The following is a 27906-nucleotide window of genomic DNA, read 5'->3' on the forward strand; positions in this document are numbered from 1 at the left end:
AAAAGAGAACAAAATCAAATCAAAGCAAGTAGAGCAGCAGCAAAAAACAGCACAAAGATTGAACAAAAATGCTGGAGAAAATTTGCTGATTCTTGTTTTAACACGCAGCTGAGGATGCTGTACAGCATCCTAAAACTAGCAGATAACGAGAGCCCCTTGCTCATCCAAGCCTGCCCTAGGACAGGCATTCATCAAGATGCTGCTTCCTGGACTTGTTCTTTCTTCTTGCTTGCAAAAATAAGAACTGGCTCAAGAGATGCTTGTAACTTGGGGTGCTTAACCTCAATTTGCTCGGTTCTGGTCTTCCCAGAACATTGTATTTCTGAATACTGTCCCTGGGCCATGTGTTTTAACCCAGCTTCATGCCAAAGAGTCAAGAGCATGCCTCCCCACTTCCATGTGGACATCAGCTATGGTAATGTTATTGGAAGTTGGGTGTGGGAAAACTGATTTTTGCCATTCTTCCTTTACTAGTGCATGTTTAAGTCTCATTTCAAATTCACATCATGGTAGCACATTTCAGGACCTGCCACGACAGAAAGTCAGTTACACCAAACACACGGGTGTACATACTATACACCCAGATATTCCTATTTCCCTTCCCTTAACACCTAGGACCTTCTACTAAGTTAACCAACCCCTCCCATACATTGTTGTGTTAATCTTTCACAAATCAAACACGCCTAAACACATCACTAACCAAATCTCTTCCTGTGCTGTTTCACATTGCTTTTAAGGCCCACAGACCTTGAAAGAATTGGAATGGAGCAGGTTTTTCACCTCCTCCCCACCCCAGAGAAGCACTGGAAGGAACAAAAGAGCAGTTGCAGTTGTTTCACTTTGTAACTAAGTCACTGTCATCCTGCTTAACGCACTCAGCAGACTTTGAGTGACAAACAGCAATAAGCTTGCTTTCAGAGATGCCAGCTGATCCTGGCTCAGGCGAGATCAGAGGGCGGGATGTGCTGGTCCAGCCATTTAGTGTGAATTTGAAACTACTCCTTGAGGTCCGTTCTGCTGAAAAGTTGAAATGTGTTATGGAAATAATACCACATCCCATCCCTGCCTGCTTAGCTTCAGCCTGTGCTAAGATGTAGAAGATGAAAGAGTAGAGGAAAAAAATGTGGGTGAAAACAAGAATTAAAAAATCCCAATGAAAACAACAAAACTGCACAATCTGTACTGTGTTTTGGAAAGGGAAAGACCACTGGAAGAAGAAGAAAAATAATCAGGTAAGAGTAGAGCGTCTAATCTGAACAACACAGTCCTGAAAAAAGATGAGTATCTGTCTTCCTTAAATGTTTGTGTGGCCTGTGCCAAGTCCAGAATAGACACCTCACCAGCAAACTCTAAGTAATGAGCAAGATCAGGACATCACGATACTGTGATGAGACTTTTCATGACCAAGTAAGTGTGTTACTTAAAGCCTTACAAGTGAAGATGTGGAAAATGCATGCTTGAATGTGTGTATTATCAAAGTAATTGTCATGTTTTGTTCTCTGATTTTCCCAAGCCCATCTGCTAATTCAATTTTTGTTTTGCCATGCTGGATTGTAAACACAGATAAAAGCTTGCAGGGCATGTGCTCTTCTCCCACCCATTTTTTGCAGTTTTCCCCAAACACTAAATGGTGTAGGACTCTGAAGCTATTTCATTTGTCAAGTTGACTTACATTTTCAAGACACTCAGAACTCTTTTCAGTCTTCAAAATCTTCCTTTACAGTGGCTCCCCTTGGCCATAGCCAGGCAGCTGCCCCTCACACTGTCCCACAATGCTTCTCATTTCACCCCCACAATGTCTAATGTTGCTTTTCTCAGTATAAATTTTCTTCTTCTAAGAAAGGAAAACCAAAACCAAACCATAATTTCAAAAACCAAGCATCAGAAAGAAATCTGCAAAGTAGCATTTGGCTCTCGATTAACAGTGGAGTGGGGGCTGAGATGCCTGTGAAATCACACCTGTCACTTACTGTCACATTTACTTTACTTCTCATTTGTTGCTTGTCCTCAAAACTAAGATAAGGACTATCTGAACGATCATGTTCAGCACTGCAGCAGTATTGTTCTCATTTTCTTGATCAGCAATGATAAATATGGTACCACCAAAGCTGCACTTCTTGGGCTTTGAGGCAGCTAACTGCTGGAGTCCAAAAATCAAGTGGAGTTTAGAGGTCATAAAATGAGGTAAGTGAGCTGATCCTAAGTCTCTTGCCTGTACTAAGCCTGTTTTTGAGGGATTATAATTTTTTAAATCTTTCATGAGACCTACTCATAGTTATATCTCTCCTTTATTGAAGGAGCTGCTCACATAAACTGCCCAGTTCTTTGACACTGGCCCTTGCTCAGTTTCTTTCATCCTCAGTGGCCTAAACCATCTATTCAACAACCTTGCTTGACCACAGGCACGACATATACTCAATATTTGAAACTATTTCACTGACTGGGGCTTTTAGGATTTTTATTTCCTTCCATATATTTCATAACTGCATGCTTTTTTGGGAAGTTCCCATCTTGCCTAGATTTTTTGTACTGTCCATCCTGCCTATTCTTACATCCAAAGCCTGTTCTTTCTATGTTGTTGCCCAAATAACCAGCAAACAAGATTCCTATCTTCATGCTGGTCCCAGTCAGTTCACTGAGTGTTTCATTCTCTTTCTCTTGCACAAAGTTTATAAATCCCCCTGTGCAAAAGCAAGAGGCGTATTCCTCAGGCCTCTGCCCTTTGCAGTTCCCCTACCTTAATGCACTATAGCATCCATCGTACCTGTACCTGCTACCTTTAACCCACATACCAACAGTTTACTTGTATTTAAGGCCAGAGAGTGCTGCAGGCTGTGACTGACTGCTGGAAGGACTATCACCTTCGAAAGGGTCTGTGTTAAGCAGGGCTATTATTTGAAGTAAACAAGTGCCTGAAAGGAAGACACACTGAAGCAGAAACAAAGCCCGCACTTCTTCCCAGTTTTTTTAAAAGGCATTTTTAAAAGCCTTTGCCACAGACAGAACCACACTGCTATTTTCTCACAGCTGTAATTACAGCTCATTGTCACACTAGCTGAACCAGCTTGTCATGCTGGAGAGGAAATATTAGAAAAACCTATACTGTGCCTAGTGCTTTTATGCTCCATTTTTATCCCCATCCCTGAAGCTGTCTGACCTGTGAGAACTACTGCTCAAACACTGTTGTGTTTCTTAATACAAGGTAAGCTGGAAACCTTGATCGTTTCAGAAGATGAAACTAGGCAGCAACCTATTTGTACAGGTTAAACTGCATCAACTGAAGCTTCAATGATACGATTTTGTGCAACAGAAAAGGTTGCAGCAGTGCCACAGCTTCCTAAGTCTATGATTTCTACCTCACACAAAATGAAGGCACACACTCCTTCAGCAGGTGGTTTCAACCATTTTCAGTAAATAGAGGCAATTTTGTGTTGCTAATCTGTATCATCAGCAAGTTTCATAACTTCATCCTGAAGCTGAAGGAAAAGACTACAGCAGCAGGTTCTGTGCTGAAGGGAGTTTGGACTGTGAGTCCAAATGGGCTATTTGTGCCCACTCATGGACACAGCAAGTGGATCAGAAAGAATAACAACACACGAGCAGCGAGACTTATTGTTCTTGGCTGCAAATGGACTGGGATTTCACCTGCTGGGACTTCAGCAAAAGAAATATCTTTCAAGCCTTTTCTGAAACTTACCAGTTTGGCTTTATGGCCACTACAGAAAACAACTCGCTCTGTTTACTTTGAGAGAGAAACTCTATGGACACTAAAATCTTTGGTTTCGTGTTTGCTATAGGAGTGCAAAAAGACAGCAACTTTCTTCAAAATGTTGGGACTTGGAAAAATACCGTGCCCTTTCAGTTACCAGTCTACAAAAGATTAGATACACAAAAGAGAGACAAAAGTTTTCCACCATGAAATGGAAAGAGCTCGCGCTGGTTTGCACCTGGCAGGAAAATATTATCACATAGTATCACAATCTGGAGATATCGTGTTTTGCCAGATGCCATTTTTGTGCTCATTACCAAAAAGCTCCAGGGTATTCCAAAGCTTGCAGAAAGATCATGTTTTGGTTCCATGTCCAGGAAAGAGGTTTTTTTTTTTGTTTGTTTGTTTCTTTTTTTTTAACATAGACTTAATTTTTTTCTGCTTGCTTAGTGGACATCTGAAAAATCTCTGAGCATATGAGGATTTCAAATTTATCTTGATGTAATTTGTGAAGTCAGGACTATTTTCTGATCCAGATGGAAGCTAGATGGGGTTACAAAAGACTGTTGAAATCAAGCTTTTGTATATCAACAAGGCACAAAAACATCTGTTCGTTGTTGGCCAAGGCACAGTTAATAAACATTATTATTAGGTAAGCATCCTATTGTGCCTGTCATCATACATGTCAATCTCTGCATAAATTAGGACTCTAAACCCAACAGCAGGGAAAGCATTAATTTCTGAGAAGCGTGGGCCAAAACAATGCTTATGCCTGTCAACCACCACCACATCTCACAGCATTCTTTTACTCAGTCTTAAAGAAAAAGCATCCAGCAAGCTTAAAATAATTTAGAAACACTTCTATATTATCAGCATCTCAAATTTTGCTCAAACACAGCCTCTAGTTAAAAAATAAACAAAGACAAGGTTTTGCTGCCTAAAGTTGAGGGGACATTTATGGGACTAAACCTCTGCATATTCTGAAAGTCTCATCCTCAGTATACACAATCTGTTCCTAGCAGGTTATTCAACCCCAGAAGGGAAAGACATAAGTGAAAATTCACAGATATCCTTGACTATCCTGGATCTGCAGAGGTTACAAGACCTTTGACTGTTTAACAAAGCAGGAGCACTAGCAATAAACCACCACAAAGGTTCCTTTGTGAGATTAGGATCACTTAACTCAATTCAGACTTCTAGGTGACACAGGAAAGTGCAGCAGAAAATGAGTTACTTTTCAGTACAGAAGCAGGGCACTATAAAAGCAGCTTTTACATTTATTTCAAGATCTCAGGGTTTCATCTGACACAGCAGCAGAATGAAGCTTAAAAGAGGCCCTTTATGCAGTCATTTGTCAGTCCAGGTGGCCTGGCCACGCAATGATTCTGCAACATTTTTTCTCGGGCTGCTCCTTCCTTGTCCTTTAACATTTCAATTTGCATCGGAGTCTCAAACACATAGCACTTGCCTACCATTGCTTCCCCACTTTGCTTTTTCAGACCTTTGATTTTGGAAATTGTTAACTCCTTTGCAAGAGCACACTCCTGCAGTAGCTTTTGCTTTCACGTTCCTCTAAGGAACGTTGTGTTTCTTAATGTAGCACATTGTGCAAGGCTAGGATGTACCATAAACTACATAATTCTATTATCTGAGCAACTTCTTGAGTGAAATAAATACCAGTAACTGCTTGCATATACTGAGGATACTAAGCTTCGAGCTTCACTCATGTCTGTGACTTACCCAGGAAGGCAAAGCCTCTTTCAAAGCTGTTGTTTCCTGACAGCAGAATTAGCCCAAGAAGCAGGAAACATAAATTCTAGAATCTCATCGACCAGCTAGGGTCTGATCTCTCAGGACCCAGATAAAAGTTCAAAAACTGGGTCTCTTCACACCTCCATCTGCTGGAGCTGGATCACTATGAACAGGGAAGGCAGATTCCAGGTCTAAAAAAAAAAAAAAAAAAAAAAAAGAGCGTGCAACCTCTCTCCATACAGGGTGCTGAGGTTTAGTAGCTCTTGTTTTAGCAAACTTCAGTCTCCATGATATTGCTTTAGACACTTCCAAGGATTTAAGGTGATTCCAAGGATATCAGGGTCTGATACAGTCATTCAGTGTTGGATCCTAAGCTCTGTTTATTTAGAGAAAATTTAGATAGTTCGAACACATCTGTAAGGTACCTCTTTGATTACTGTTCTATAGAAAATGAACTAAAGCCATCAAAGCGACACTTGGAACTCCTTCCACTAGTGGCTATGGAGACTAGGACATGAGTCATCACTTCTCAGTTTTAGAGCACAGAGCTCTAAAAAACTTTTGGAAATTTTTACACTCCTTTAGTTCCTTTCATTATGTGACATTAGACCAGTTTCAACTTAATTCATTCCAAATTTGAATCATCTCACACTCCTCCGTGGATGAACTCTTTCACACTTCTTTGTATTCTGACTTGATGCCCATTTGCTCTCTCTGTATTTACTGCTTCTGTTGGTCCAGTTTATGTTTATGCTGCTGAGGAAGGCAGAACCTGTGTACCTTGCAGGCTGAAGCCACTTGACTGAGTCTGTGCTAATATTTCAGCAAGGGTGGTAGCCAGCAGAAAGATTTTGAGGAGTCTGGAAACAACTATGGACTGCTCCAGGGCTGGAGCTGGAGCTGACACATTGCAATACTGGTGCCGGTGGTTTTTCACTTCCTCAGGGAGTAAAATATTTCCCTCTTTGAGTGCCCAAGGTTGGGAATACTTCTCTCCCTCCACTGCACACTCTCTTTATGAGAAATACCTCTGGGGCAGGTTTTCATAGTCCCTCCACTTCTCTTTCTTTGTGCACAAGTGTAAGGAAAGGACACTAGGGCAGCACCTATTAAGGGGAACAGAGCTAGTGCTCCCAGAAAACAAAGCTGGCATTTGCTGCCACGGGATGAGGTAAGGGAGGGGAAAGAGCTGCCACAAGGAAAGCCAACTGTCTCTTCCTGACTTTATACTAAAAAGCTGGTTCTGTTATTGTCTTTTGCCTAAGAGATCCCCAAGGTATACCATTACTGGAGAATGATATTTCTGATCTGCTTCTTACACATCACATTCCCTCTGCATACTTTTCCCTGGCCTTGCAAGAACTTCCCACAAGCTTTTTCAGTCATGAGCTATTGCAAAAACTCATTAGGTCAGCACAGTCAGCTACGTGAACAACAGGCAGAGTAGTTCCCATTTGCAGAATAACCACCGGCAGCTACAATACCTTCTAGCTGCAGGGGATGCTCAGGCACAGTGTGCTGCAATGCCAGGATTCATACCGGCATTTGCACCAGTCATACTTACTGCATAGGGGAAACAGGACATAAAGATCTTACCAAGGATTATGAAATACTGATGGGGATGAACCCCACTGCCACCAGCACAGCAGCCCTCCCTGAAAATAACTATTAATTCAGCCTAATGGTAATGATACATTTTTGATCAGGAAAAAGCCCCCACAAACCCCACATTAAAATCACTCTGGTCAGAACGGAATGTGGCTTTCAAATTCTACAACTCTAAGAGCTACTCATCTGTCAAAAATTGTATCTAGATTTCTAGACTAATCTTCCAAACACCCCTTATGGACAACAGAGTAAGGCTCTTCTAGAGTCCAATCCATTTCGTCCCAGACACAGGTCTAACAGGCAGGACGCATCAGTCTGTGGAGATGGTGCGTTGTTTCCATAAAACATGGTGACCAGATAGTGAGCTGTAGATGATGCACGCCAGAGGTAGCTGAATGCCATGACCTCACAGAGAAATCTGGGAATGTTGCAGTGCTGTTGCATGCAGCTTACAATCCCTTTTCCAACGTGGCAAAAGGAAAAAAGAGCAATTTTGAGTATTAAGAATCCAGACCCAGTGAACATTTTTAAACTTGATTTGTTTACCTTGCTGCTCATAGGTAGAAACTAACAATGGGTGACAAAAGAAAAACACTTTTTTAAAATCTGGAAGAGGTGGAGCTATGCAATATGGATGGAGGCACTCAAAAAAGTCTGAGAAGCAGAATTTCTTTAAACGTTTCTGTCATTTATAGTGATGGATTGGTAATTCCATGTGTCTGACGGAAGAAACTAGAGCATGCAGATGACATGGAACCTTCACAAACAATATCCTTTTGAGATTTTCCTTACCCAAATATATCAGTCTTCCAGACAAGAATGACTCCCTAACAAGGACAGTAAGTGAGAGGGTATCAAAATAGGAAATAATATAAATTAATCTTTAAATAAAAGTTTAATTCACTCTTACTTTACAGAATGTTTAAAAGCACCTTATCATTTTACTGTCAGTTCTAAAAAAGACCAAGTGACCAGAATATGATTTTAGCTGGTAAAATCTAGGAAACCTTCCGAACAAACGGATACAAGCTAAGTGAAAGCACAGTAGTATTTTGTAGACCACAACTATAGTCAGAATCTGGCATTGGTTTATTCAAATTTTGCTTTCTTGGAAGCAAAGCTTACATGTCCGTAAACATAAAAGTAAACATTGCTTAATTGTACAATTTGCTAAACAAATACTTTTTTACCCTGAAGGGCATACGCAGAGCCATCTATATGTCTTACAGTTCTCCTGTTGACCTGTGCTTCAATATATTTGAAAACAATTGGTTCCTTTACCTTTTTAATGGTGCTTAAGAATTTCTTCCAATATTGTGCAAGTCATAGGCAAGGCCATTCTGATGTGTGCCCTTCCTTACATATTTTTTTGATCAGTACATAACTAATGCAACTGTGAAAAACTATACATTTTCAGGAAAATGTTTTGATTTTGGTCTTGTAGTTAAAGACCTTCTATAACTGAGTTGTTTACATGGATTTGAATCACAAGCATGTACACAACAAAACCACTATACCAATGTTTCTTGGTCTATGCATAAAAAGTATGTCTTCTACTTACACTAAAACATACAAAAAATAAACTACAAAAATTGTTTACACTTGATTTCAGCAAAAAAAGCTTTCTTCAAGAAAAATGATTCTTCTTTTTTCAGCCATCAAAAAAGGAATGCAAGTAAACAATAAATACATGTGCTTTCTCCATATAGACATATTTACACTTGAGTCTTTGGCTTATGTTTAAGTTTCTTTATAAAGACCTTTATGTGATCCAGCCATCATTGCACATTAAAACAAAATAAGCCAGTTTGTTTTACTATATATAGTATATATATGCAACACTTGAAACGTATAAAGAATGAACCTTACTATCAATTTGCACTGTTATTGTACTTCAACAATGTATCAAAAGAAAAAAAAAAGAAAAATTAATACCATATAGGAAATATTGATACATGCAACAGATGGTCGCTTTACTGTAATTGAGAGACGGCTGCATATACAAACACTGAAAAGTCCTAATTTGCGCAAATCTCTTCTGACTCTGGTTTTCATTAAATAGTATTTCTGTGGCACTAAATGTTGATACTGTATACAAGCATAGAAACAGATTGAGTTATTTTATTAAGATACACAACTTCATAAGAAAAATACTTTGCATTTAAAATTTAAAATCCCTCCCACCCCCCTTTTCCCCTAAAATCTTTCTTCACAGGATCAAGAACTGTTGTCAAAACAGCTTATTGAGATTCATGTATTTGGTGAACTTTGTCACATCCATTCCGACTAAGAGGATTCCAGGTACTCCAGTGCAACATCATAGCAGAAGCGATATTGCTCCTGTAAAGGCAAAAGGGGGTTGGGGACAGGAAGAGAAGTTAAACTACGATTCTAAAGTCTTAGCAGCAATATCTACAAACAAGAATAGTAGTTGCTAACTACTACGCAATTTTAACCTCAAGCCTGACATGCTTTGGGTTTTGTTTCTGTTTGTTTTTTTTTTTTTTTTTTCCTACTACACAAGTAAAATATATTACCAGCTCTGATTTAAAATCTCATCCTAACCAATGAACTGGAAAAAAACTCTGACCATGAAATGCAATGATTTGATTCTCTGATTTTTTCAGCTTCTGAACAAACTGGTTTATCAAACATGAAAAGTTCTGTCAGTCAGAGCATTCTTGCAGTGAAAGCACCTTGACTCTGATATAACATTTATATTTAAGTTAGCCGATACTGAGCAGTTAACTCGCGCCTGCTGCTTGGACAGCCAGTGAATGCCTCAGGAATACTGAGCTGTGACACAAAGCTGCTCTGGGCTCACAGCCCATTTGTACAGTCATGTCGATGCAATGTCCAAGAGATCAGATGCACATTTAAAAGAGACGTTAAAGCTCAAACTCCATCGTGGTTAGTATTTCTCCGTAACAAGGCTGCTGTTCAGAGCTGATACTGGGGGAGAAGGAGGAGGAAGGAGGAGAGGGCAAGAAGAGGAAACAACAAAACTAATTCGATCTCTATTGTCCTTGTAACCTAACAAAACAAATTTGCTTTTGTGATTTATTTTTGTTCGCAAAGGAAGCCAGCGTGATCCATTAGCAGGAAGTGGTGGGGATATCTTAAAGGCTTTATTGCGCTGCTCATTTTTGTTATCTGATCATGTTGCTGAATGTAGGGCACATGACAGTGTTATATATTGGTTTTCCTGGTTTGTGCTCTAACTAACGACTCAACAGCTGCTGCTGTTCAAGAGTTCTGAATAAAAACCCACACAACAGAAACACAGAACTATGGAAATTCAGTAATTGCAGATTAAAGCTACAATGGAATTCAGGGGCATTTTGAAATGAAATGTAAGTTTACAGCCCATTTATCAGAAACACACACAATCTACCTTGGCCTCCCTTTAGAGTGACACAAGTAATTTTCCATGTGATCTGACCTGTTTTCTTCACAGCAGTGAACTGAAATCCAGGCAGCAATTCAATATGTTGTGTCTCAGACGTCTATGGCACAGCAGACTGCAAAGTACTTGCGGCAAAACCAGCAATACATAGCCCCATGTCACTGCTGCTACAGGATGCTCTATCTATTAATATTTTAACCATCTTCCTAATTTATGTGGTCGCAAGGGATGGAAGCGAGGCACAATAATTAGGCAAATCATGCCACAGAAGCTCCTTGATCCTAAGCAAACACTGACACCTGGAAAAAAGGGCAATATGGGAAGAGGCAGCTACAGCCATTTTGCTCAATACGCAAGTTCACAAGGTCGGAAGCAATTTTCACTGTGCATACACTGCAAAACGTTTTTAATTTCAATTGGCATCCCTGATTTTTATGCTGTAGGCAGCCATCTGGCTGAAAAGTGACACTGGCTGCTGGCAGTGTGAGAGTCAAGTGGCAGAAACTCCCTAACAGTGTCTAACCTGCTTTCACATTCACCTACAGAAAGGAAAAAAAAAATCCACTTGGGAGAATTTTTTTAAGGACTTCCCACAATATTCAGCTTTCATGACAGATCACTCAAATGGATATGCGCTCATACTGTACACATAAAGACTGACCAGAAGAGTGAAGGTTATTTTAAGTTCTGGCAATGTACGTGCAAATATTTGGTCTTGTAGTTTTGCTAACTCAGGCTCATATAGTTTATATTAGTTTATTTTTTATATTGCTTTATTATTTAGGTTAACTGTTGGACTCAACGATCTTAATGTTTTTTTCCAACCCAAATGGTTCTATGATACTATGTGTTAATTTGCAACATACTAGATCCAAGTCTTTGATTTTTAAAGTTCTGAGGTATCATTTTGATTACTACAAATCTGAATAACAAACATTATCATTATTCAATACAGCTTCCAAAGCAGCAGTTGTTATTAAGAAGCAAAATGTTCACATCTCCAGCTACTAATCTGGACTTCATAGCTTATTCCTACCAAGATCTGCCTTGCTCTGTAAAATTTCAGGATGGTTTGTGTGAACACAACCTGCTGCAACTTCTCTTCAAATAGATAGGTTATTTTTGGAGTTTAAAGTGCATTCTGTTCACTCAGAACGTTTTCTGTGAAAAGCCACAGTACTTCTACAAGAAAAGTAGCATAAAATGCTTAGCCTGGCCTCTCACAATGCTGATGTGTGTGACTCAAAAGTGTCCCTTTCCTCTTGTGGCACAACATCAGTTTGCTCTGTTTTGTGGGCTCAGGACTGAGAATGCAACTCACACAAGAGAGCCTCTGGCTCCCTGGTTGTTTGCAGTAGCCCCAAAGGGCTCATGCTTACCGGAGTTTCTACCATGTTGGGCTTACTGTTCCGCAAAGTCTTGACGGCGTGGAAAACATCCACCACGTTCTGCCTTTTCACCATCTCAACCACAATGCCGATGGCACAGAACATCCCGCTACGGCCACCGCCATTTCTGTGTGCAAGAAGAAGAGCTGGTTAAATGTCACTATGGTGTATGAGAGCATCCAAAATGTGTTTCTGTTCTTTCACTCTGTGAGCACGACTGATTCCCGAGTCCCACGGGGAGACCAGGCTTTAGCAATCTCCTTGCAGCTCCAGTGGGTTTGGTCTGAGATGTTTGCTGTTCCTGACCTTCCTCTCAATTACTTCTTTTGAATTCTGCCCTTACAGCCCACCACGCCACCCAGCTATGCTATAGCTTAATTTACATAGGCATTAGAAATAAAACCCTGAGTTCAATGGCAATTACAACATTAGAAATAAAAAAATAAGTTGAAATGCAAGTAAAATAATTTCCACTTAGTTCTGGAAACAGACTCGAGTTATCCTACAGTATGAGGATTATCTAAGCCAGAGTAATGCCAAGGCATCACTGATTTGATATCTTGTTGACCTCTGGGGACACTTCTGAAGTATTTTAATCTTCATTTCAAAGAAATTAAGGCAGGCATTTCTTCTTATTAAGTGTAAATTAGGCAGAAGGTTCCACGGATAATGAGGAGGGGTGGGCAGAAAGGGGCCAAAAGTTAATCCTGAACATTTAAACAGAAGCTTTTTTAAAAAGTAAGGAGAAATGATAATTAAATTTCTAAGTTTTAAATTTTATATTTAAATAAGGTAGGATAGACGTTGGTCATTCTCTGCTTACGGAGACAAAGATGCTGCCTTTGCAAAACTCACAAACCAGCTCCAATTTAAATATCAGGCTCAGATAAGCAGCCAGCGGTCATTTATCAACAAGTTTTAGGATCATGTACTGTATCACAGAACTTTTATCTGATTTCCTATATCCATAGTTTTCAATCTAAAACATTCAAAATATAGTAGACCTTCTGGAAAAAAATGCAACACACGACATGCAAGAGATACATAGGAAATAATTATTTGGCAGCCAGCATAAAAGACTTCCTTACTGAAACCATACAGAAGAAATTGATCTGTACATATTTTCTACCTGGAAAACATGCTATTATGTACAGAGGGAGACAATACGCTGTATCACTGTAGTATCATGCCCAAAATGCTCGTTCCCATGGTACCTTGACCCAACAGAGACAAATCAGAAAGTTGACCAAAAGCCAACCCACAGTAGAAGTGGTACATTTTTATAAAAGAAACAAGGACATGTGCAAAAGAATGTAGCTGTAAGAATGCTGCTTCAACTTAGAACAAGAGTTTATAAGCATTTATTTGAAATAACAACAATTTGACTTTCTCCCAGTTACTCACAGGCAATGGATGATGGTCCGGCCCTCCCCCTCTTCACATTCCTCTTGCCATTTTTCAACTTGGAGAATCAACTTCAAAAATGATCTCTTGGAAGCTGGCACATCTCTGTGAGAAGCCCAACCCAAATACTGGAACTGCTGCACCATCAGATAGCCCTCTTGTGGCTGAGGGAAACCAAAGAGCTTTAGGTAAATATGGCACCTTTACATCTTGGTTTAGAAAACCAAAATATAAAACTGACACAAACCCTAAGTGTTTATGTTATGGACAGATTCCAACATGTATATACATTCCACCGTAGGGTCACCATTAATTTGTATCACTTGAGCTCAAGGAAGGTGTCAAAAAAGGAAAAAAAGGGAGCTACATTGAAGACAACATCAGTTTATCAATCACTAAGGTAACCTATCCTGACTTCTAAATGGACAAATCCCCCAGATTCTACGTGTCACGGGTTTTTATTCTTAACATCAACCGTCAATTAAAAATATCACTGTTAAATTCTTAGACCTACAGAATGGAAGAGACATAGCTTTGGCTCCCATGCATAAACTGACCCTGTCATAAATAAACAAGTAATATTGGTGGACAAATATGACTATTTTCCTTGAAGTCTTCCTTTTTTGCCAGACTGATAATGAGAGCCTTGCTGCCAGTCTCTGAGTCTTCCATGTGCTAGATGCTACACAGGGAGAGCTTTGAATAGAATTAGACTGTCACAAGAAAGGCCTCAATATTTGGAAGAATGTTTCAGTTTCTTGGAACTGAAGTATTCAAAAAGGAGTAGGAATGTTTTTTTTAGAAAAGGAAGAACAGAGCAGAGAGATATTCAGAAGCAAGACATAAAGGTGAAAAGGCATGGGAGGCAAAGAGAAGTAGAGAAGTAGAAAACCAAAACATTGTAAGAAAGGAGAAATGGAAAAAGTGAAAATAAGACATTAGACACAACACTCCCCACACAACCCCCCCAAAAAAAGAGAGGAAGTCTCAAAATACAACAAAAAAAGCACACTATGGTTCAGTGTGCCTACATCTTAGCTTCCTGTAGTTACCAAACAAGGTATGAAGAGTTGAAAATGTTTTTCTTATCTCTGAATATAAGCAAAATAAGTTTGGATAAAATATTCGTCGTATGCAAACTGATCTTTCCCCTTTGAAAAATGAAAATGTGACCAAAGGAAAAGAAAAAATAAATAAATCTTCGTATGCTCTGTAATCCATTTTCCCCACAACTGTTCTTCAGCATTAATGAAAGTTAAACGGACACTCCAAGTAGTACTTGGTGGCGTGGAAGTACAGTATTGCATGAAAGATACAAAGTTGTAAGTAAAACAGGGGCTGCTGCTTAACTGTACATACAATGGTGGCACAAACATCTGTAACTCTTTACACGCAGGCAACATAAATGATTTATAGGGGTGAGCTAAAGGAGGAAACACTGCATGGCAAACAGGGTTTGAGAAGATGCTGTGACCGTGTAAGACGCTACAGAACAGCAAAATGACAAGATGGTGTAAAGTGTGAAAGAGCAGACAAGAGCTCAAGACCGCCACTGCTACTGAAGTTGAGAAAAAGATGAGAAATGTAGGTCGAGGCACAGTGGTGCAGAGCCCTTCAGAGGCAGAGGAGCTTTTGGAGTTTTTTTTCATACCCCGCTTTGCAGGGTGCCATAATCCTCCTTTTATGTTGCGGTTCTTGCACCTTAAGCTGAGAAGGTGCTGGCTGCATAACCAGCCCCAGTGCTCCTGTTTCTGGTTCACCACAGAAAATGTCTTACAGAAGCTATGAATTAAATACCTGTCACTATATGTTCCTTACAAGGATATTTCTTTCCCTGCACACAGAGCAAACAGTGTACTTGTCATACATTTTCTACTCATCCGGGAGAACACCACAGAACAACAGCCATTCACCTTACTGCTCTCTGCTTAGTGTGTAGCTATAGAAAAGTACTAGAAATTAGTATTAGATATTGATGCCCGACTGCTTCTTTTCTGGGCAATATCTTAAGAACATTAGTTATTTTACCATTATTCCAAATTAAAACCCACAAGAGCCTAGAGAGCATTAGAAATGACATATTCTTCCATTATATATTGTTATGAAAATGCTCACTCTTGTTAGATTGCATATCCTGAAAATTCGGTTTATGACATCGCAGTCCATTGAACATGACATGCATTCCACTTGGATGGGACCGTACCGCAGTATCCCTTCCTCAGGCCAGTATTGCGGGCAGCCCTGCACCAAAGCAAAACAGGCGTAATTAAATGGTATGTTACAACTGGAGCGCTGCCTTATTCCACTGCAGATCTCTCACCTAAACTTTACTGAGCAACTAGTGTTAATTAGTTGCTGTAAAGCAGAGAATAACTGTAAAGTCATGGCACTGCTCTACATTTTGATCATGTAGTGGATCCAGAGTGATTAAAGCATGCGATGGTATGTGGAAAACTCCAGCCCCAAACTAACCTGTGCTAAGTCGACTTCATTTAACATCACAAGAGAAGTACAGCCGTAGTCGTATACTAATCTCCAGAAATCTTTCACAGTGTTTGGTAAAGGATGTTGTGTGACAATAAAAGCTGCTGGCTGCCTGTAGCTCTGTAAACACAAACGATTTTATTAGCACTGGTAGAGGAAGTACTTAATAACTTCCACTCAAACACTGCAACAGAAAAAAACTTAAAAATAAAACAAAGCTGTGACATCAATTGCACAAGATTTCACCAAAGCTGTTGAAGTTAAAAATACATTATCATCTCCGGTAAGAACAAAGAGGTTACTCTGCTCACATCTACCTTCTGCTTTGTCACAGGCCAAGCCCTGTTTCAGTTCAGACATGCACGGGGCACTGAAGATGCTCTTCAGGACTCCATTGACCTGAGGCTCAAGCAACTCCGCTCCAGGCACAATGTCCCAGAGACCGAGCAGGAAGCCTTCTCCCTATGTTGCAGAGAGGGGAGCAGAGGTCTCAGGTCACCCCATCCACAGCAGGTTACACGTGAGCTCTGTAACTGAAGCTGGGACTATGTTCAATCCCAAATTCTTTTTCAGTGCCACGGCCACAAGGTCACCCATGGAACTGACCTTCAGGATTACTGGGGCCCATTTCTAGCTGAAAGGAGAAGTTAAACAGGAAAATAGTATTTCCTGTCATGGCAGGAGATTCCATTTTCTGTGTGCTGTGTTAGACACAACTGCACATAGGGACTTCCAGCCTTTAGGTTAGCTGAGATGCAACTAATAGCAGCGGGGCTAATTCCCTGCAGCACATATGTTATGAGCACCAAGCAGAAAAGAAGATATCAGAAGGTTGTTTTCAGCCAGTTTGCAACTATGCACCGAAGAGTTCTGCGGTGAAGGTGTATGAACAGGCAAGGAAGCACCAACAGGTTCATCTGAGAAACATAGTAAGATGGTGAATATCCCTGTAGGTGGATGGGATTGTAAGTCACCAGTTTGAAGATGAAGTGCTAGGACTGCTGTATGCAATGCAAAGATCCCTGTGTTTAGCACCCATGCTGGTACCAAAAGCGCTTTGGCTGTTTTTTATTGAATTAAGTAAATTATCCTAGGAGAAAGACCTGGTAGCACAGCTAAACCACTTTTGGTATGGAAACTTGCTTGTTTGAAGATTGATATGAGGGATCTTCATGTGCGATATATTGACATACCCTTGAAGAGCATAGTGCGAGGCCCAGAAGGAAAAAATACAATTCTTTTCACCCTTCTACTTGCTGTAAATTGTGAAGATAAAAAAAATGAATGTCTTGAGCATCAGTACTTGTTTGACAACAGAAAAAGGTGGCTGACAAATTTTTAATCTATGTTTGCTATGCTTTTTTAATGTGGGAAGCAGCATATTGGGGTAGTAGTGGCTTGTGTCCTACTTCCTAGATCTGCCCAGGAAGCGAAGAGTAACAACCAATATCGGTTCTTCCCTTGTATTTTTAAGAAATAAATTATGTACTAGTTTTGTACTAGTTTTGTACATGTTTCCTGACCCTCTTCTCCATGATTTCTGGTCTTTTCTGAGATGAGAGAATGTACTGAGTCTGAGATGATGAGGTTTTCAAAAAGAAGAGGCAGGAGACCCACTGTCACACTGGGAAGCAGACACCTTGTGGGAACACAGGGACAAGTACATTGTGGAAAGGGGAAAGTTTCCATTTCTGTTTTGTTATTGAAAGTCCCTTTCCTTGCCCAGCAGTGGGGTCCCCCTCTCTGGATAAATCGGTCTTAAAAATAAAACCAAAAAAAACCCAGAAGAGAAAGGACAAGAAAAAGCTTTTATCCTCCAGTTTTAACGCTGTACTATCAGCCTTGGTACATGACTTCATTGTAGTATATTACTTTTTTTCTGCGGCTTTTTTCCTTTTATTACTACCATTTCTGCCTTTCCTTACTTGCCTCTGACTGCTCATCCATTAATACATTGCTTGGTTCCTGTCGCTGCCTGCCACACGCTGCTACGCACTCAGAGCCCTCCTGCCACCCAGCCGTTCAGCCTGCATCGTCTTCCTTCCTCCCCAAACCACACTCCTCTATGCAGCTGTGTTGGTTGGTCCACAGCACATCAAATTTATCCAGGTGCTTAATGTGATTTTAACTGCAATTCTAAACAATTTTAGTTGCTACCAAAATTCTGCTCACTGCTCTAATTTATCCATTCAGCCCCAGTGACTCCATAATAGATTAGTCTCACACAATGCTAGTCCTCTATTTTTCTGGCACAATAGCTAATTGTGAGATTAGGGACTGCATTTTGCTAGCAGTTCAAATGTTTCCTGCACTAGCTCAGGCAGAGCTCTGGGATGAATACATCATTCAGTCCTGATGATTTGTGCTGCTATTTGCCATTTTATTCCAGCATCTCTTCTTGACACTGCAGTTTCTGACAGTGCTTCATTTTTGAGGAAAGGAGATGGTCCTGAAAATCAGGCTATTTTTTTAATTTAATTTAAATATTTACTGTAAAGGTGGCTTTAGGGGCCTAACTTTGGAAATGCTAATGGCAGGCACAGGCAGGTATATGACAGCACATATGATTAACTGCTTTATCAATCAGACACCTATAAGCAGGTTCACCTGTATTTTTCCCATTAATTCACCTTTTCCCCTGACAGTATATCCGTCGCTCAAACTTCAACTTCAAAGAGCTGCAACTCAAAATATGAACAAAAAAACCCCCAACTCTACCCCCAAATATGCCAAAGAAACATTTTTTTCCTTCATTCTTCCCCTGTCTCTCCTGCTTTGATATATGTAGGCTTTTTCCTAAAATAGCAATAGTAACCTCATGCTCAAGTATGTAACATTCACTTCTCAACAACGAGCAGACTTTTGAGATTCTGCTGAGATTTGGAGGACTGGAGACTAGAGCTTTACATAATGCTGTTGAAAAGGGGAGATTTCCAGTGGGTCCCACAAGGATGCAGAAGACTAAAGATAACAAACCTTCTGAACAAGCAACACAAGCTGGTGGGGTTTCTTACCCATTCGCTCCACCCTTCCTTGTTAGGACGGTTTTACTGGGCACTACACTAAGAAAGAATTACCCTTTCCTAAATCAGCAAGTGCTCTCTCTCATGTTACACAGTTTTTCATAGCACACTATGCAGACAAAGAAGATAGTCTCTTACGTCCATAAGAGCAGCATTGATGTAGTTGCTGCTCTCCCCATCAATAGTAATTAGGAAAGGCAGACATCTGTCAGGTGGCAGCATATCCATGAAGCGGTTCTTGTCATGGTTCCTTGGCAAGCAGGCTATGCTGCAGTCCTCTGCTTGCAGGCGAGGGGTCACAGAATTCAGGGTCTAAGGGAGAGAGGATGCTTGCTTTAGCACACTGAACTAACAAACAATGGACTCTAGATTCCCCACGTTTTCATTTAAAATATTGCAATATGGAAAAACACGAGACATTAGCAAGAAGACATTAGCAAATAAGAGCTCCTATCTATTTGATGGATGTGCTGAGTCTTTTCAAGGCGGGTTAAGCTGCAGGTGTAAAAGGAGCTCCATGTACCACTGAACAGATTCCACATGACACTATCCTCTCCAAAAGGAATAAAACAAAGAGGATACTTTGGACCTCTAAAGAGCTGTGCAAATGAAAACAATGCTCTCTGCGGTTCCCAGTTAGTGCTCTTTATTCCAAATATTTACTGCTATTTTATTCAAAGGATGATACTCCATACTTAAAACAACTTTGCAAAGGATGTAAACATGGATGCTTTATTTTGTGGACTAAAAGGGACCAAATGTTATAAATATGATATGAAAACCCTTTCCCTTCAATTAAATTAAATGTATCTAGAGGCAAAAACACTGTTGTCACATGAAGAGTTAGTAGGAACTGTGAATACCTGAAACTCATCTTTGAGATGTGAAGAGTTTGTCTGAGAGTCTATTCTAATCATATCAAAATAAGCAGCTTTGAATTCGCAGACAGGAATGGCAGTTTCTCCACACAGGCAAGCTTCTAGAATGGCATCATGAATAAAGATGTACTGCTCCTACCAAATTAGGCAAAGAAACAGAAATTATAGCCATTTAAAACCAACTGATTTTTCCTTCTTTTAGGATAAACAGATCTCCTGCACACTGTAAGAGTCATTCAAGGTAGTGTCCATCAACCCATTAAGTAACACTTTAGTACAAACACAATCTTGTCCTAATTGGTATGCAGTTAACAAGGATGTTTAGTTCAGAACTAATTTAAATTCAGTAAAACTTAACAGAACAGGCATAGCAATTTATTTAATGGGAGGTTTTCAGTTGTGGTGCTCGAAGGTTTCTGTGTGTATGCCAGTGACTTGTTGGCTTTACTCATTTTGTTCTTTTAAAAATAGCTTTCAGTCTTACAGTACTAGCAGAAAGTGTAAATTGCTTCAAGCACTATTAGTGTGATTAGCAATTATTTGGCACACTGCGTTTTCCTTATGCGTGTGCAAGCTAGTACACCAATTGTCTGATAGCGGGCTCCAGGCCAGTAATAAATTCAAGTGCGTCCCAACAGGAACAACATTTTTTCCTTTTTTTTTTTTTTTTCCTTTGACTTGCCTTGAGATATCCTGAGCCCTAGACAACTGCATTACTGTTTCAGTCAGGCCTCCTGTCAATTTTTACACAACGCCTATTATATTTACCCCAAGAGTAATAGATGTAAATTGTGTCTACACAGCAACTTGCGAGAACTGTGCCAGCCTCACCTAGCTATTGTGGATACCAATGAGGTTATTAACAGCACAAAATTTAACATGTGCCTGTAACAACAGCACATGCCCAGGGACCATGGTCATATTCTGGCTTTACAGCCTGTGCCGCCTTACCCTCATAGCTATGGAGCTATTGCCACAGCTATGGAGCTATCGCCATCACTGTTGTCTAGATGAGCATCACAAGAACTTGCTGCAATTACAGCTTTATTTAGCTGCGTGAGTATGAACTCCTGAGAGATGATGAGAGGTAAGAGGCAAAAGTGTGACAAAGAGAAAGGAACTGCAGCAGGGGTGTTAATTCACATGCAAGAGCAAATTAAACTGGGATGGTTGAAGCAGTCGCACTGAAACGCTCCACCACAGGCACTTCCCAAAGGCCCCGTAGTTGATCAGGAACATTGATTTGTTCAACGGCCACAGGCTGCAGCATGGAATAAAACCTGCACCAAATTGCATTGATATGCCTGGCTGCCAGCTGCAGAGATTTCCACATGGTCACAGGTGAAATAACTTCTCAGGCAGATGTCCACATGGAGGACAGGAGAGAGGTCTGGCAAACCACTTCAGGTAACCTGTCTTAATATGTATCAATAAACTATGTTTCTGTGGAAGCTCAATGACTCTCAGGTGGCAGAATGGGAGCTGTTCTAGCTTCATCACTAAGACAATAGTTTTACTGTGGAGCTGCTGAAGGCATGACAAAAGACAAAAAGGATAGAAAAAGGAAAAGGCTTGGTGATGAGGTTAATAAAGCAAATAAAAGCAGAGTTGAAAAGGGAGAGTGAAATGGACATAAAGTTCCACAGGTAAGTCAAATTATGGACAAAGTGATTTGAGACAATCTAAAACCAGTGGCAACTTGTTGAAATTCCAACTTTGGGTCCTTGGAATTGCTGATACCAGAGCTGGAGAGAGACATGCCAGACGGGCCTACTGTAAAAGTATTTTTTTTGCTCCTACCTAAAAAGGAGCACTTTTTAGGTGCTCCCTAAAAAATCACCTTTGCTTTCCTTTTGGTACAAAATTAGGTGAGCACTTGTTTGTGTGAAGAATGAAAGAGCTGGCAGGTTTGTTGCACCATCCTGGTCCTGGGCACTGTCTGCATTGAGCTATGCTCCCCAGTGGACATAACCCCTCAACAGGGCTTTTCGGAGTAACAGTGAAATTCTGACCTCGCACGTTTCAGAAAGCATCAGGCGCTTTGAAGGTAAACTTCCATACCTCTGTCTGTACCATGTTGATGCGACGGGACCGTAAGGCTTTGACACAGTTGTAGATATCCACAACACCTTCTCTTTCTGCCATATCTAACATGATATCAATCACAATATAACAACCTGTCCGTCCAGCACCAGCACTACAAAAAATTAGTGAATACTGTTAGGAATAGACTCAGACTTTCAAAACTCATTACTGACAGCATTTTTATAAAGTCACTCAGTTCTTTCATCACAACCATCATCTAATTTTTATCTTCTTTCCTCTTCGTAATGTCCTTTAAACCTTTCAATGTGCCCCAAACAACTTTTTCCCATCAGATCTGACCTACTAACAGCAAAAAACCCCAATAAATTTCTTTTCTCCTTTTATCACCCTTCAAGTGATCAATACTTCAAGTAAAACAGAAAAGTTAAACTGAAATCTGGAGGAAGATTAAGCTTACGCACTTCAAAATAAAGACAGATCTTGTTTGTTTTTTTTTTTAATAAGATTAAAGATGTTTTTTAAGTGATATATTACAGTAAGAAACTGAAGCGTATGTTACCAGCCAAGCTTTAAGCTGGTTCAGGCAGCACATTCAACAGTATCCAGAAGAATCTTTCTTGATTTATTTCATTTTTAAATAAAGCCACGGACAGGTTTTGCACAGTGAATTCTTAAAATCTGTAAAGGCCGAATATCTACAGAATACAATTAAACATTTGATGATGCTGAAAGGAAATTTTATTTTTTAAGGGACTGTGTCCCAACAACGCAAACCTTGCAAAACTTGCAGAGGAAAACCAACATTCTGTATTTACTTGCTTACTTTGATTTAAATTAATAATCTGAACAGATTTTCATAATTAATAATCTGAACAGACATTATATGCAACACCAAGCTGTCAAAGCAGCTGTAACTACACTTATTCTCGAATGCTGTCACAAAATTGTTGTAGGCTACCTAAAATGATAACTTGAAGTATCATATGATTTAGCTGGTGCTGCTCTTGCAGGAAAAAGAAAATCTCTGCCTATTCTATTTAGGAAAAGTGCACTAGAATCTGGTTATTTCCAAACACTGCTGTAGACAGGCAAATTCTACCGCAGTGTGAATTAAGCAATTCAAAAAGGGAACAACAAAACCAAAACACTTCAAAGTGATGGATGTTTCACAAGAGACTACTGTAAATATAATCACCTACATAGTTGTGGAAAAAAACAATCTACCTCTTTTGTACACACCTGCAATGGACAACAATAGGCCCTGCACTAGGAGGGTTGGATAATTTGACTCTCCGTATAAAGGAAAGCAGGCCTGTGGCATTGTAAGGAACTCCATGATCTGGCCAGCCAGTAAAATGAAACTGTTTAACTTCACGGATTTCGTTGTAGCCCCTCTGTAAAAGGAAAAAATAAATAACTTATGAAATTCAAAGTATTTCATAGACTAGATATTCTCTGAGTCAAATCATTATCACACTGATAGGATCTACATGCTGGTTTCATCATTTCACCAATTATTTAAAGCAATGAATGTACGAAGCTTAAAGATGTCATTCTGGTTTTTTTTCCCTTTTGAATTTTGTAAGTTTTACTTTTATCATTAAGTATGCTAGTTTTGCCTCTAATTTTTTTTCATAGTCTTAGATGCAATTTGCATCAACTTTCAGAAGTTTTGCTAATTAAGGCAATGGCCTGCTACATTTACAGGCAAGTATAATGATTTACCAGAAGACCACAACTGTATCGCATATATTGCATTCACAGACTTTATTCTTTAAGTGAGATTGACTTAGCGGCATTCAGGACGGAGTGAACAGAGATGAATGCCAGCCATGATTCATAATCCAGTGTTTGAGTCAGCTCAGAAGTGTGGCTACAGAGAAGAGGTGACAGAGAGGGGAGGGTAGCAGTCAATAACATTTCTGCGGAAATTTGAAATCCCACAGTCAGACACATGCTTGGGTAGTGCTGATGCAATGCATCACTCCCATGGTGAGGTAAGGCTGCCTACACACTGTGGACCTGCTAACCAGAAAGAGGCATTTGGTATTGTACAGCAACACGTGCGAGCACAGCCTCCTCCATACCCCTTGGTACCAGGGAATAGTGTTTTGCTGAGCCCTTTCAAAATGTACTCACCCTTCCGAGAGTGAAGGTCCTGACGACATACTCTGCAAGGGGTTCCATCTCTACACAAGTCACTTTGAAGTCCCCATAAACTTCTGTGTCATCAGGCCAGTACTTGTAACACTTGACCTAAATACAAAATGGAAATGCATTTTACACCAAAGGAAAATAAAAGCTTGAGGATACACTACTGCATGTACTGCATTACACCACATTTATTTCCAGAATGACCAGGCACTCGTGTACCTTGTCATGGCTAATGGCTGTGCTGTCAAGTTAAGCGCTAGCTAAAAGGAGTTTTCACTGCTTTACACAGCTGTACTTAGAAGCCAAATTCATTTCTAAATGAGCATTTATATTTTTTTTAGTGCTGAGCTAGGAATACATTTCCACTTATGTTAAACTGGGATGCATTTCATATCAGCAATCAAACTGTTGCAAGTAATCCCAGACACTTTATATTTCTCCCTGAGGGATGTGTTACTGCTAAACTGTAAATAATTTGCTGATTTCTAGCCACCGATATAGAAGCATATTTGCTCACTAGTCCACTTACTCTGCTCATTTGAGTGACAATATAAAAATCTATTTTGCTGAAATATGAATTTTGGATTCAGACAATTTGTCACTACTCATGAAAGCAACACAGCACCAGTCCATTTCAGAAGTTAGCTTTGGTTTTATACAATACTGCGACTGCAACAATGTCTAGACTGTCCCCCTTCCCCGGCTCTCAGGATGCAGGGTTGTCTTTCAGCAAGACTCTTCTACATTCTGCTGATAGTGTGTCTTGGCAACAGGTTTTTTAGGTTTGTAGCTTTAAAAGAAAATCAAACCAAAAACTTACTCTCCCAACTTCCACTAAATTTGTGACCATGACAACACAAGCTGATTGCTCCTGCCATATCATTCTCCAAAAGTCATACACAGTTTCATGAACTGGACCTGTAAGAAAAGATTCCAGGTAATGCTCTGCAAAAGAATAACAGTCAAAGCAAACACAAAAAATAAAATCCAGTGCTTTACAGAGCTGATACACACTTGCTTAAAGATGAAAGCTTCATGAAACCACACCATCATTCCATTATGCAAGTTTCCAGACTATTGTTATTGCTAACCAATGCTGAATCTTCTTAGTTTAACAGAATTGCCACTTGAAATAAATTAATAGCACGTGTTTCATGTAGCGAAATGCCAGATTGCTTGAAAACTACAAGGACACAGCAATGTGTGACTACATCTGTAGTCACATTTCTAGGTTTGTTTTACATTTGTTAAATATAATGCGTTGAGCTTGAGTTTCTTCAGATGTTCACTGAGGAGATGCCCACACTGGGGTGAAGCATCAGTCAGGAGGGCCGGTGGTACAGATCCGGCACACTTACCATCTAGCTCCCATCAAATTGCACAAGCATGAATAGGTGCTGAGCCATAAACTTCCCACTGAAGGACATTTAAACTAAACTACTTTTCTGTGAAGCAGACAAGAAGCACTTGTTTAAGCTTTGCCTCCTGCTCTTCTGCAGAGATGAGACTCATTCCATTGAGTAACAGAGGCTTTTACCCTGTTACATTCATCTCAGAAACAGCTCCCTGACCATGGTCCAGCAGCAGCATAAATATTACTGTATATAACACACATCTGAAGACTCAACCATATTCCTTATGCTTGATCGAAGGCTGCATACAAAAGCAGCAATACATTTTTGTGTCCTTTACGCACTATTATGTGCAATGATTTACATAGTAAACCAGAAATAAAATACAAATGTGGACTTAACTGCCACAGAGAGACCTGTTTAGAAGCTCTTACACAAAAATAAAAAAAACGTGGACAGAAATTCGAGCATCCTGCTTTAAAACAAGCCTTTAGTTTGTCTTTCCTGTGTGCAGCTACAATCAACCAAGGGCACAAATAACTGGATGTTTCCAGCCAGCTGTCTGATTATACTCACAGATCAAATAATGACACATCTAAATCTAGTTATTTTTACTTTAATTCATGGCCTTTGATATTTCAGTGCAATCTTAGACTAATCTATTTGTTTTTCCTCAGTGAGGAGTTTTATCAGAAATACACAATGAATAATTTCCATAGAAATTCAATTTTTTCCTCTAACTCCCCTTTTTATTAGCAAGATGTTATATGATAAAGATTTTCCACACCTCTTCCTACAAAGAGGCTTTGTCTTTCTCTGGCCTTACTTTACCCAGATTTTCTCAGATAGCATTTAATTTATCATTACTATCTTCACTGTCTGCATCCCGGACTAAACCCTAACAATACTCTAACATATTGTAATATGGAAAGAAAAATGCCTCAAGGCAGCTTGAAACTGTTCTCTTCTCTGTCCACACGCCACTTTTCTCTATTCATCTTCATAACTGGAAATCATGGTAGTAGCTTCTGTCTTTTTCAGCTGAATTTATCACTGAAAGAATTGCTCAATAGCTAATCGACATGACAAATTAGTGCTATTTTTGCATTTATTCACATTCCACCTGAACATGCTATGTTAATTTACCATAACACAAGATGACAACTCACAATATTGGATATGCTTTATTTTCATCTACTTCCATTTTACAAAAACACTGCTGGACACTACCGAGAATACTTCACGCTGGCAGATTCTTACCTTGGGTTGCGATGTAGTGACTTGGTCTCTGATATCCCTAAAACAGCAATGTAAGTTGGTTTGAGTACCGTATTACTAACAGAAAGGGGAAAATACAAGCATAACGGTACTACAGAATTCTTATCTCTAGACAAAATTTTTAGAACAAACCAATATTTAAGAGCAGCATGAAGCTCAAAACCTAAAAAAACGGTTAATACTGAAAAGGTTTGAATGATAACAGATAAAATGGAAATAAGAACATCTGACTTGAACAGACATTGCAGTGTACCGGGAAGGAGTATTCTAGAGGGGTCCCTTGGGCCTAAAAATTAGTTCTCTATTGATATTCTCTCCCCAGCCAAATACATTATTTGAGATTTTGTAAAACTTGTCTTTGCCACCAAATTATCTCAATAGTTCATCTGTGTTCCCAGCTTATTTGATATGGAAAAGTACACACCTTTTGTTTTCTTCTAAACAGAGCAATTGCAAGGCACAAAGAGGTATGTACTCGAGCCATAACTACTGGGAACAGAGCTGGACACTGCGGTGTGCGTACAGAATCGAGGTCCTACCGCAGTGGATTCTTCTGAAAATATTTTGCGCTACTGCACAAAGTGCACATCAGTTATACTGGACATGATGCACAGAAGTATATACACATACATATATAGATAGATTACTCTACACAACTAAACCTTTCCAGTTAGTTGGGTCTCTAGTAGTGCTATCGGTACTGTACAGCATTACTTGTCTGCATGCAAACTACAAGACACAAAGCTGATGCCCTTGAGGAAATAATTCAGAATATATTTTGACCAGTGCCAGCAACATTAGCTACAAAGAGGAAGGAAACTTGAGTATTGCTGGTGGGAAGACAATACAGAATTCAACAATGTGCAAATAGTGAAGAAATAACTCCAATTATTTTCTAGGTTACAGTTTTATTAGGCCACTTGATTCAAGTATCATATTACAGGGGAGCACAAGTCCTTGGATTCCTGGTATTCACAGGGCGCTATTAAAGTGAAGGATTTCGATGTACCCAAGGAGTTTATATCCTTTTCCACAGACTGCTTCATTATCCTATCTAGAGTGAGAGCACCTTCCTCTGGGGCTTATGAAAAAAACTTCTGAGTATCTCACTCTTGGCTTTACAAGAGACCAAAATTGTATCAGATGGCTCAAAAATTTCTCCTGGAGTCCTTAATATCAAGTCCCAGCTTCAAATTATGCAAGTGGAACCTGTGCTACACTGTTTTAAACTCAGTAATGCTTTCCAGAAGAAGGTAAAAGTGTCACTTTAAAATTGCAAAGTGCCAGTTTTAACTTGTAGCTTTCCTGTCTGGTTATAATGAGATTAAATTCACTCCTAAATAAGAGAAACAACACCCTCAAGGTACTGGATATATTACAAATCTGGGAGAGTTTTCTTTTTTAAGGCCCCAGGCAAAGTATCA

The 27906-nt window shown here is 39.7% G+C and overlaps 1 protein-coding gene across 7 annotated transcripts in view; it reads right to left on the minus strand.

The window, feature by feature from the left end:
* Positions 1–8135: 8135 nt before the first annotated feature.
* PTPRK (protein tyrosine phosphatase receptor type K) overlaps positions 8136–27906 on the minus strand; it is a 412034-nt gene continuing 392263 nt past the window's right edge. For all 7 annotated transcript variants that reach the window (XM_055810498.1, XM_055810497.1, XM_055810504.1 and 4 more), the window contains 12 exons: positions 26465–26501; positions 24673–24770; positions 23838–23954; positions 22938–23092; positions 21714–21849; positions 19638–19787; positions 18913–19086; positions 15740–15871; positions 15383–15508; positions 13268–13431; positions 11855–11990; positions 8136–9409 (listed from right to left, as the gene is read on the minus strand). In XM_055810498.1, coding sequence (XP_055666473.1) covers positions 9356–9409; positions 11855–11990; positions 13268–13431; positions 15383–15508; positions 15740–15871; positions 18913–19086; positions 19638–19787; positions 21714–21849; positions 22938–23092; positions 23838–23954; positions 24673–24770; positions 26465–26501 — 1479 coding nt within the window. In that variant the 3' untranslated portion in view covers positions 8136–9355. The remainder of the gene's footprint in view (positions 9410–11854; positions 11991–13267; positions 13432–15382; positions 15509–15739; positions 15872–18912; positions 19087–19637; positions 19788–21713; positions 21850–22937; positions 23093–23837; positions 23955–24672; positions 24771–26464; positions 26502–27906) is intronic.

This window comes from Falco peregrinus, chromosome 7 (genome assembly GCF_023634155.1).
Source record: "Falco peregrinus isolate bFalPer1 chromosome 7, bFalPer1.pri, whole genome shotgun sequence".
NCBI lineage: Eukaryota > Metazoa > Chordata > Aves > Falconiformes > Falconidae > Falco > Falco peregrinus.